The sequence below is a fragment of the Oncorhynchus masou genome, chromosome 24, assembly GCF_036934945.1.
Source record: "Oncorhynchus masou masou isolate Uvic2021 chromosome 24, UVic_Omas_1.1, whole genome shotgun sequence".
In the NCBI taxonomy this organism is placed as follows: Eukaryota; Metazoa; Chordata; class Actinopteri; order Salmoniformes; family Salmonidae; genus Oncorhynchus; species Oncorhynchus masou.
The window spans coordinates 64,944,527-64,957,233 of NC_088235.1; the positions used below are offsets into that span (position 1 = coordinate 64,944,527).

General features: G+C 40.7%; 1 protein-coding gene across 1 annotated transcript in view; it reads right to left on the bottom strand.

Annotated features, from left to right (window-relative positions):
• The window catches only part of LOC135512487 (myopalladin-like), a 43,228-nt gene extending 31,435 nt beyond the window's left edge, over positions 1 to 11,793 (bottom strand). The window contains exons 1-2 of the mRNA XM_064934564.1: positions 11,264 to 11,793; positions 10,487 to 11,125 (exon numbers count right to left, since the gene is read on the bottom strand). Coding sequence (XP_064790636.1) covers positions 10,487 to 11,125; positions 11,264 to 11,793 — 1,169 coding nt within the window. The remainder of the gene's footprint in view (positions 1 to 10,486; positions 11,126 to 11,263) is intronic.
• Positions 11,794 to 12,707: the final 914 nt, after the last annotated feature.

Below are 12,707 nucleotides of genomic sequence, written 5' to 3' on the forward strand. Positions count from 1 at the left end.
CTCCTCCAGCACATGCCTTCAGCCAAATCAGACAATAGCCATGTGTCTCAACACTGTGCATGCTCTAGCTATGCAGTCTCTCCAAGGGAGTAAATATTACCTGAACGGTGTTATTCCGGTCTGTGAGTGTGGGAAGACATAAACTCAGCAAAAAAAAAGAAACGTCCTCTCACTGTCAACTGCTTTTATTTTCAGCAAACTTAACATGTGTAAATATTTGTATGAACATAACAAGATTCAACAACTGAGACATAAACTGAACAAGTACCACAGACATGTGGTAACAGTAACAGTCAGAATCTGGTGTGGCCACCAGCTGCATTAAGTACTGCAGTGCATCTCCTCCGCATGGACTGCACCAGATGTGCCAGTTCTTCCTGTGAGAGGTTACCCCACTCTTCCACCAAGGCACCTGCCAGTTCCCAGACATTTCTGGGGGGGAATGGCACCTGCTCTCACCCTACGATCCAACAGGTCCCAGACGTGCTCAATGGGATTGAGATCCGGGCTGTTCGCCTGCGATGGCAGAACACTGACATTCCTGTCTTGCAGGAAATCACGCACAGAACGAGCAGTATTGCTGATGGCATTGTTATGCTGGGGGGTCATGTCAGGATGAGCCTGCAGGAAGCGTACCACATGAGGGAGGAGGATGTCTTCCCTGTAAGGCACAGCGTGGAGATTGCCTGCAATGACAACAAGCTCAGTCCGATGATGCTGTGACACACTGCCCGAGACCATGACAGACCCTCCACCTCCAAATCAACGCCGCTTCAGAGTACAGGCCTCGGTGTAATGCTCATTCCTTCGACGATAAACGTGAATCCGTACATCACCCCTGGTGAGACAAAACCGCAACTCGTCAGTGACGAGCACTTCTGCCAGTCCTGTCTGGTCCAGCGATGGTGGGTTTGTGCCCCCATTGTTACCGGTGATGTCTGGTGAGGACCTGCCTTACTGCGAGGACGATCAGCTGTCCGTCCTGTTTCCCTGTAGCGCTGTCTTAGGCGTCTCACAGTACGGACATTGCAATTTATTGCCCTGGTCACATCTGCAGTCCTCATGCCTCCTTGCAGCATGCCTAAAGCACATTCACACAGATGAGCAGGGACCCTGAGCATCTTTCTTTTGGTGTTTTTCAGAGTCAGTAGAAAGGCCTCTTTCGTGACCTAAGTTTTCATAACTGTGACCTTAATTGCCTACCGTCTGTAAGCTGTTTGTGTCTTAACGACCGTTCCACAGGTGCATGTTCATTAATTGTTTATGGTTCATTGAACAAGCATGGTAAACAGTGTTTACATTTTTTACAATGAAGATATAAGTTAATTGGATTTTTATGAATTATATTTGAATGACAGGGTCCTGAAAAAGGGACGTTTCTTTTCTTGCTGAGTTTATGTGCATGGGATGCGTGACTACAAAAACCATCGCCATGTACATGTCCATGTTTATCTTCTCCTGTGTGTGTTAACTCTTGGGCTGCTTTATTCCCCTTTAACCAGGGCCGGAGTCAGTGAGTCACAAACCAGTAATATACTTAGAGACGGGTTGCTCACTCTCACTCACTATTGGACAAAGTTTAAAATCAAACAAATCAGAATGCAATACACAGTATAAGCGGAGGATGTTCTGAATCCTTTTCTAGGATTGCAAGTCTGCTACCCAATCTCTAACAAACCAGCGAGCCTATCAAAAGGATTTGCTGGATAGTTCAGCAAAGGTTTGAGTATTTTCCAAGGGGAGGTGGTCCTCTTTGGTGTGCCCCCCAGAGAAGATGGAACATCACAATTGAGATTCTTATCAAGAAAGAGGATCCAGTGTCCAAAATATCCCTGATGCAATCACCCACTTTACTCCTGATGTGTGGCTGATACTTGGTCGCAATGTACATATAGGAGACATCACTGGAATATACTGCCAAAGGTCCATCTGGCAAAGCATTTCAGTTCTAATGAGTAAGGGTCTAATTTGAAAGTATGAGTAGTAGAGTAGCTGGCTAATCTCTACGAAGACTGCCTAGCTGCTGCACCTGTCAAGGCTATTTTCCCTCCAGACTCCCGCCCCAGAGAGGAAAGCCCCCCCAACAGAACATCCCAAAGCCTAGGAAGGCTATGACTGGATGTCCCAATTGCATACACACAATATTAAACAGACTGAGAATACGCACAATAACATTCCCTGACACACCAGAGCTACTAAATCCTAGGAGGTGAAACTGAGCTAGAAAAAGCTACAATCCTTAATTGAAACAATAACAAAGCAGTCACCCTGCCTGTGTTTTGGTAAAAAAGTGGAGGCAGGGGCCTGGAGAAATGTAACCACTTTCAAATGAATAGACATATATGGATGCAAGGACTGACCATCCATGATATCAAAATCATAGTTGTAACCATGTTTTGAGGCTATACAGTGTTTGTTTACATTTACATTGTTCAAAAAAATTATAATAAAAAAAGCTTGTATTTTGGGTTCTGATGGGGTACGACAGTTGAACTGAGCTCATGAGGCATTTATAAGATATATCAGTGGGTATATATATATATAATTCATTTATAAGTCAAAAATGGATGTAGCAACTAAGGATTCTAGTTTTAATACTGAGAGAACATAACCACGACATCAAGAACAAACCCAAGTTAACACACCAACTGACAGATAGCAACTGTGTACAGTGCCAAGCTCTAACAAAATTACATGACACATCATATGAAATACTAAGCGAAGAGGCAAATGCTCCTTAATATATTGATAATGACAAAACATCTAGCGTGGAGAGTGAGCAAAACATGAACTCATACACAAGCACAATACACTGACAATCTATAGAGCCTTCATACATTGACACAATACAAATAAATCAGACAACGTAACAGCACTAAGAACTGACATAAAACACAATATAACATTTCAAATACACACCTATCATATCAACTGTTTTACCAAATCCTACTTTAACGTTTCTAACAACTCAGCCAATTCCATTCCACCACAAGACACTAATGTGCCCAGTGCCACTGCCAGTCCCAAAATGGTGGAGAGAAACATCAGTGACTGGAGCGTGTCAGTAGGTTAGCATCGTCTAGTGAGACCTTCAGCTGGCCCCCGCTTATTCTGACCGCTCAAGTGACCTCTCTCTGTCTATCAATTCAAGCAGGAATCTTTGAACAACGGTTCAAACTAGTACACCACATTCTGTTACTGTTATTTCTTGGCAAATAGGCCACAATCTGTGTCCAGATATTTAAGAACATTATTATGAGCTGATAAAAACCCACTGGCATTTAGAGTGCTGCACACAAACACTGCAATGATCTAATGTTACAGACATAAAACAGAACACACAGCACTTTGTCAGCTGTTTGCTAAAATCACCCGTCAAACATGCAGATCTCCCTTGACGTCTTAGAAAACGGGAAACTTTGTCTTGACTATCCCACACGATTGTCACAATCGACATATCTTATGACAAACACAGTGACAGTTGTATTGTCTAACTAATAGCTGATCTATACTTAGGAATTGTGACACTTCTCTGAGTTTACTGTACCCTCTCACTAAAAGTACTGGAGTCCATGGGTATCAGTATGTAAATACCAGCTCAGTATCATGAATACCCCGAGACATATCTGAATATTTGCAAATTCAAGCCCAAACAAGCAAATATTACCCTGAGATCATTTACAAAATACCTGTAAAAACAGATGTTCTTACTGGCCTTCTTTTCTTTGAAACAAAAGAAAGCTATACATTTCAAAATGTGTGTAACTGGTGTTCATATTCGACAATGTCAACAACATTCTGAATATCTTATTTGTCTCACTTTGCATCTTATTGCTCACTCACCCTTGATTCCTGCACTTCTTTCATATGTCCATTTAGATTGGGCTCCCGAGTGGCGCAGTGGTCCAAGACACTGCATCCCAAGACACTGCATCCCAGTACAAGAGGCGTCACTGCAGTACCTGGTTCGCATCCAGGCTGCATCACATCTGGCCGTGATTGGGAGTCCCATAGGGCGGCACACAATTGGCGCAGCGTCGTCCGGGTTTGGCCGTCATTGTAAATAAGAATTTGTTTTTAACCTGACTTGCCGAGTTAAATTATTATTATTATTTTTTTTAAATAATGTCTTCAAAAGTAAAATAATCAAATTGTACTCTGATCATGCTATGTGATGGGTAATCTCCTGTGGCTCATATATTGCCTTTGGAAAGTATTCAGACCCCTTACAGTCTTAAAAAAACCTCAGCAATTTACTCACAGTACCCCATAATGACAAAGTGAAAACAGGTTTTTAGAATTTTTGCAAAGAAAAAAAAAAAAATTACCTTATTTACGTAAGTATTCAGCCCCTTTGCTATGAGACTTGAAATTGAGCTTAGGTGCATCCTGTTTCCATTGATCATCCCTGAGTTTCTACAACTTGATTGGAGTCCACCTGTGGTTAATTCAATTGATTGGACATGATTTGGAAAGACACACACCTGTCTATATTAGGTCCCACAGTTGACCTGGCACCATCCCTACGGTGAAGCATAGTAGTGTCAGCATCATGCTGTGGGGATGTTTTTTAGCGGCAGGGACTGGGAAACTAGTCAGAATCGAGGGAAGGATGAACGGAGCAAAGTTCACAGAGATCCTTGATGAAAACCTGCTCCAGAACACTCAGGACCTCAGACTGGGGCCGAAGGTTAACCTTCCAACAGGACAATGACACTAAGCACACAGCCAAGACAATGCAGGAGGGCCTTCGGGACAAGTCTCTGAATGTCCTTGAGTGGCCCAGCCACAGCCCAGACTTGAACCCGATTGAACATCTCTGGAGAGACCTGAAAATAGCTGTGCAGCAACACTCCTTATCCAACCTGGCAGAGCTTGAGAGGATCTGCAGAGAAGAATGGGAGAAACTCCCCAAATAAAGGTGTGCCAAGCTTGAAGCATCATACCCAAAACTCAAGACTGTAATTGCTCCCTACAGGTGTTTCAACAAAGTACTGCTTTTTTTTTGCCTTGTCATTATGGGGTATTGTATGTAGATTGATGAGGGGAAAAAACGTTTTAAACAATTTCAGAATAAGGCTGTAACGTAACCAAATGTGGATAAAGTATAGGGGTCTGAATACTTTCCGAATGCACTGTATACTCCACTGCTTTGATTGGTGTAACGTTAGCTAGAAACCACAAGTGTCTATACAGATAATAAAAAGGCACCCGCAAACGAAAATACAAGGAACTTATAGTTGCATGTAATTTGCACCTGCATGAGCAGTCATTGTAGCCAATCATTTCACTTCCCCTGTGAGAACCATGAGTATGGGCTGATTTGGCTTTGCTGTACCACAACCAAAACATGCCAGCAAGCCTACCTACCAAAACAAAAGTTAGTAAAAGTTAGTCACCCAGTAAAATACTACTTGAGTAAAGGTAAAAAGTATTTGGGTTTAAATATACTTAAGTATCAATAGTAAATGTAATTTCTAAAATATACTTAAGTATAAAAAGGAAAAGTATGAATAATTTAAAATGTCTAATACTAAGCAAACGAGAAGGCACCATGTTTTCGTGTCAACAGGAAGTATTATTAAAGAGATGCTTTACATTGAAATACCGCTGTTCTTACCTCTTTCCCTTTCTGTCTTCTACAACTCTCTCCCCACCTCGTCTTTCTTCCTCATTTTATAATGCACACCATATGTTCATTGAAGTACAGATTGAATGTGTATTTATAATATAATATTGCAATTATCATAATTATAATGCATGTATTATGTATTTATAACACCTGGATAATGAACTTCTTTCAATAAAGCGTTTCACATTCTCCACTGGTTGAAATTAAGTATCTCATTGAAATACTACACCCATCCAGTGTCCTCAGATTAATGCAGATGAAGGGAGTTAGATATGCATAGGTTCCTTTCTGTATATATGAATTACAAATCAGCCTTTACTTAAATCTTGTTTCTAGTCTATTGCATAGTTACAATGTGTAATCATTGATGTCCCAGGAGCAGGAGTGTTGAAGTGTATAATTGTAATTATACATGCAGACACAGCATCATTCAAATAATGATAATAACTACAGTACATGTATATAGGACTTGCATCCTAGGCACAATAAAGTTATTATTTCTACTCTATCCATAGGCTTCATTAATGCCATTCAGACTTGAAGTTGATACAACAACTATGATAGCTGAGGTTCATAGATCGGCTACATACTGTAGCTAGCTACACATCCATAGTCATACAGTTATTTTATCCTCCACTACACAATAAGCAAGTAAATAGTTAGCTAGCTATGTTACTTCAGCTGCATTGCAAGGCAAGCGTACACTACTGTACATTCAATTTTCAGTAAATGCTTTAGCTTGCTAGATTCTATTCATCCACTGTTTCACAATACGACAGCCTGGTTTGCTGGTTTTCTCAGGAGTCCCTAAAACATTAAACAACACGAATTATGAATTCATTCTCCTGTCAAAACACGAGCTCGCTAGCTGGTTAATGTTAACTAGTCAGCTAACTTGCTAAATAGCGATTTTCGTAAATTAACTTTATGACAAAAAAATATGCACAAATGTTTGTCTCTATATTAACGAACATACTCCTCTCAAATGTAAATGTTTTGCTTGACTCGTTATGACGTTATAACTACTTACATTTGATTCCACCGTAATGTTTTGTCAGCCATCTTCACCCAGGGACGGGTGTCAAATTCGTCATTGGAACCACTCGATATGATTGGTCATATCAAAACCTTTGGACCCAAATGCATAATGAGTGCTCTAACTACCACTTGTGGTGGTCTGGAGCAATGAAGCCATGACACTGGGTACCTCTAAGTCCAGCGGTGTAAGCTTATATATATATATATATACACACACACACACACACACAGTGGATCCTCCTTTAAAAGTTGCAAGCTTACACCGCGGGACTTAGTACCTTAGGTACCCAGTGTCAAACTAAGCACACACATGCTTAGTTTGTAAATTATGTCTGGGTGTTGGAGCGTGCCCCTTGTTATCCGTGTATATTTTATCCGTGTATATTTTATCTGTGTATATTTTCCTGTCCTGCTAAGCATTCAAAATGTAACGAGTACTTTTGGGTGTCAGGGAAAATGTATGGAGTAAAAAGTACATAATTTTCTTTAGGAATGAAGTGAAAGTTGGCAAAAATATAAATCGTAAAATTAAAGTACATATACCTCCAAAAACTACTAGGTAGTATTTTCAAGAATTTTTACTTAATTATTTACACCACTCGTAGCTAGTAGTGATGGGGTAAAAAAAAATTGATAGTTACATATCAGGATATTATTTTTTACGATATATCGTATCGTCTTGACAATATCTCAATATTATTTTTGCGCTAGTTAGCTGTACCTGCACCAAAGCTCCAGTATATTTCCTTCATAGCTTGTCCTCCAACTTCTTTTTAAATATGGAGTCAATTTGTTTTCAGCACTTTTATTTCCATGACTGATCGAAACTCGTTTTCTCATGGCTCCCTCTTGTCCCTCTGCAGCAGACATATGGGGTGAGCAATAAGTTTGGAACATTGAATCGCAATAAAATCACAGTATCGAATCGCAATACATATAGAATCGGGAGAATCGCAATACAGTGCCTTGAGAAAGTACTCACACCCTCTTGATTTTTTCCACATTTTGTTGCGTTACAAAGTGCGATTTAATTGCCATTTTCTCTCAACGATATACACCAAGCACTCTAATATCAAAGTGGAAGAAAAATTCTACTTTTTTATATTTTTTTTATGAATGGAAAATAAAACAAATACATTTCATTAAAGTACTCAACGCTCTGAGTCAATACATGTTAGAATTACCTTTGGCAGTAATTACAGATGTGAGTCTTTCTGGTTAAGTTTCTAAGAGCTTTGCAAACCTGGATTGTAAAATATTTGCCCATTATTCTTTTTAAACTTCTTCTAGCTTTGTCAAGTTGGCTGTTGATCATTGCCAATGGTTTAAAGTATTTAAGTAAAAAATACTTTAAAGTACCATTTAAGTCATTTTTTGGGGGGTATCTGTACTTTACTATTCATATGTTTGACTACTTTTACTTTGCTACATTCCTAAAGAAAAACTGTACTTTTTACTCATTACATTTTCCATGACGTCCAAAAGTACTCGTTACATTTTGAACACTTAGCAGGAGAGGAAAATGGTCCAATTCACTCACGTATCAAGATAACATCCCTGGTCATCCCTATTGCCTCTGATCTGGCGGACTCACTAAACACAAATGTTTTGTTGTAAATTATGCCTGAGTATTGGAGTGTGCCCCTGGCTATCTTAACCTTTCGATTAAGGTATCTTTACTTTTACTCAAGTATGACAATGGTACTTTTTCCACCAGAGATCTTTGCTTGAAAGCCATTTTCAAGTCTTGACATAGATTTTCAAGCCAAATTAAATCAAAACTGTAACTAGGCCACTCAGGAACATTTAATGTCATCTTGGTAAGTAACTCCAGTGTATATTTGGCCTTGAGTTTTAGGTCATGGCGTTGCTGAAATGTGGATTTGTATCCCAGTGTCTGTTGGAAAGCAGACTGAACCAGGTTTTCCTCTAGGACTTTGCCTGTGCTTCGCTCTGTTCCTTTTCTTTTTATCACAAAATACTCCCTAGTCCTTGTCGATGACAAGCATACCCATAACATGATGCAGCCACCACCATGCTTGAAAATAGAAGACTGGTACACAATGATGCGTTGTGTTGAAATTACCCCAAACATGATGCTTTGTATTAATTTCTTTGCCGCATTTGTTGCAGTATTACTTTAGTGCTTTATTTAAAACAGGATGTATGTTTTGGAATATTTGTATTATGTACAGGCTTCCTTCTTTTCACTGTGTCATTTAGGTTACCATTGTAGAGTAACTACAATGTTTTTGATCCATCCTCAGGTTTCTCCCATCACAGCCATTCAACTCTAACTGGTTTAAAATCACCATTGGCCTCATGTTGAAATCCCTGAGCGGTTTACTTCCTCTCTGTCAACTGAGTTATGAAGGACGCCTATATCTTTGTAGTGACTGTGTGCATACTTCACCATGCTCAAAAGGATATTAAAATGTTCACCCATCTACCAATAGGTGCCCTACTTTGCGAGGCAATTAATAACCTCCCTGTTCTTTGTCGTTGAATCTGTGCTTGAAATTCACTGCTTGACTGAGGGACCTTACATATAATTGTATGTGTGGAGTACAGAGATGGGGTAGTCATTCAAAAAGCATGTTAAACACCATTATTGCACACAGAGTTAGGCCATGCAACTTATTATCTGACTTGTTAAGCACATTTTTACTCCTGAAGTTATTTAGGTGTGCAAAGGGGTTGGATACTTAGTGACTCAAGACATTTCTCCTTTTCATTTTTTATTAATTAGTAAACATTTCTAAAAACATAATTTCACTTTGACATTATGGGGTATTGTGTGCATATCTGTAGCACACAAAAACAAAATTTTATAAATTTTAAATGCAGGCTATAGCACAACAAAATCTGCACCTAAGTATCGTGATAATATCGTATTGTGAAGTCCCTGGCAATTCCCAGCGCTACTCGCTACAGTAGCTACACTCACAGCTGACAGTCCCTATTGTTTTAAATATTTATCAACTCCAAGTGGAAATTCCCATACCCAATTCGTGAGTATGTACAAGTAACCTTCGTCATTCTTCGTAGGTGAAACCTAAACGTGTTTCCACTATAGGACAGGAAATTACATCAAAATAGTGGTGGCAACTTCCTCTGTGGGGGCCCTTTAAAAGCCCAATGCAGCCATTGTTATATCAATATTATTTCTGGGTAGCAATTAAGTACCTTACTGTAATAGACTTCCATTAAAATGGGCAAAAGTAACTTTTTAGCAAAAACAACTATTTCTCAAGCAAGAATTTTGCTAGGACTGTCCGAGTGGTCTGAGTGGGGAGGCGAAAACTGAGAACTGACTGTTATTGGCAGACAGGTTTGGAACTCTCTTTATTATTGGTCTATTAACCAATTGACTGCATGGTGATGTCATTATGGAAAGCCGAAACCCTTGCCTTTGCACACCTGCTGATTATAAGGTCCTCTGTAGATTGAATTTTCAACAAGCAACTATCAGGAATTAACACTGATCAAATGTTGTCACACTTTTACAGTGTTAGTTTCATCAGCTGTTGTATAATATGATACAAAACTTTGAAATTTTACTGCACTGGGCCTTTAAGCTGACTTTAGCCACTGTAACTCACGTTGTTTTTTTTAGATAGGATTAGCTAAAGTTAGCAGTGGCTATTTAAATACATTCTAACTACGGATGACAGTTTCTCTTTGCCCCATAAACTTCTTTCAAACGAAGTGTAAAAGTCGAGGTATGTGTTAAAAAAAAGGGAAGATTATCCTTTAAATTCAGAAGATATGAAACTTTCTAACATTCAGTGAGGTTGACTGTTTGGTTAGCCTTACCGGACTTCGGGCATGGGGAGTCCTCGAACAATGCAGTCCAGCTGTACCTTGCTGCCCTCCAGCACCTCCCTGCTTTTCAGTTTTTGGATGAAGTGAGGGGGCTCACAGATGGGGTCGGCTGTGCACACCCCGGGGGTGATCTCCACCAGGGCAGGGCTTTCAGCCTCATCATACTGCTCCTCAGTAGTCCTCCAGTCCTGCATGGGGAAGTAAGCATGCCCAAACCTTGGATCCATGCCCAAACCCTGGACTTCTGATGGCTGAATGCTGAAAGGATTAGTAGGCCTCTCCATCTCCATTTCCGTTTCAAAGTCTTGGAGAAGAATGGTTCGTTCCCTGTTGTCTGCATTCAGGGAGTAAACGCTCCCATCCACTTCACCCTTGTTGGCTCTGCTCCTATGAGTTTTGCATGATCTGGGCCGTATCCTTTTGGAGCTGTTCGCCTTGAACAGAGAGGAGAGCTCCTCGATGAAGTCTGCTGCCTTGTTGAGGAACTCCTTCTTGGACTGGGTCCCCAGGCCGTACTCTGGAGTGTTCATCCCCCTAGGCCCTGGCCTCTTAAAGTCCTCAAAGGCCTCCCTGGCCACCCAGTTGTTCTTCATTGTAATGTCCTGGATGATGGACGGTGGGAACGTCTGTCTGTCTGTCCTCATTCCGTTGTCCTGGATGGACGGTGGGTACAACTCTCTGTCTGTCCTCGTGTTGTTGTCCTGGATGGATAGTGGGTATAACTCTCTGTCTGTCCCTGCGTCGTTGTCCTGGATGGATGATTGGGACAGTGGATATTTCTGTCTGTCGGTCCTTATTGCGTTGTCCTGAATGGACAGTTGGGATGGCTGATATATCTGTTTGTCTATCCTTATCACATTGTCCGGTATGGACAGAGGTGAGAATGACTGTCTCTCTGGGAAGAATGTTGCATGTGTTGGTAGGGGTTCTTTTAATTCCAGGTCAGGCTGGGTGTCGGGAGTGTTGGATGCAGTGGAGGTGACAGAAGGGGTGACCGGGGCTTTGAACTCTGTCCTCTCCTCGCAGGCCTCGTGCCCGATAGCCTGACAGGCCAGGTTGACACTCTTATCCAGTTCTTCCTGGCTCAGGAAGGCTGAGAGGTCTGGGAACTGGGGTTGAGGCTTGTCCTGCCCCGCTGAGTCCTCCGCCTTGCCTTTGAGGGGCACGTAGACCAGGTGCCGCGAGGAGTCGGAACGGCTCATGCCGCTGTGTCTCTGGTGCGCCCTCGCTTCGGCCAAGTAGTTCTCTCTCAAGAGCTGAGACAATGATGTAGGCTGGTTCACATTGTTCTCTTGCATGCTGTTGGGAAATAAGAGGGTTTCAAACTTGAACTTGATTATGACTCATTTTAGTGTGTCAGTGCATAATGTATTCCCCCCTGTGAAAATTCATAATTACACTTCCATTTAAATTTGTTCAGACATGAATCATTTAGAAACTTATAATAAATCAATGTTTCTACATTCATTGAATATTTGACAGAAATAATGCAATCTATGTTCCACTTGTGGCTCACAATAAATTCCTATTTTAGCATTCATTATTACCTTGCTTTTCCCAATCTTCTGTCTTTCAATTGCAATGAAAATGCACAGTATACCATGCACAAATACCACTCCCCCAAAAACTTTCTTTGGAATCGGTTTGTTGGGCTCAACATTCGTTGGATCATAATTCTCCCACAAAATCAGCAAGCAGCCACATGGCTTGGAATAAGGGCACAGTAACAAACCTGACTAGTGAGTGCAACTACTCAATATGACTAATTGTTTCAATGACATACAAAATATCTTGTTTCCATATTCATTGCCCCCCCCAAAAAAAAAAGAAGAAAAAAAAGACTAGAGCATCATTTCCATTTGAATAATAATAAAAGCCTGCCAATGCAGAAAAATGTGTGAACCCAGTTCAAAACCACAATGCATTCAATACGACTTAAAAATAGTACTCCATTTTAATTTCAAAACATCTTAAACTCCGTGGCCCCAGACAGAGATTAGTTTCATGCATGAACATTGGATTGTGCCCAACTTTTCAGTGCATTTAAGATATGTTTCTTTCATCATGTCCAGCCTTTAAACAGCTTTTTGGCTCTGAGTAGTTATTGGGAAATGGGATATGGTACACAGATGCTACTGACACTCAAATCTGTGCAAATAAGAGAGGCAGCAATGCCCTTCTAATAGACCTGCAGCTGCTGTATACACAAATC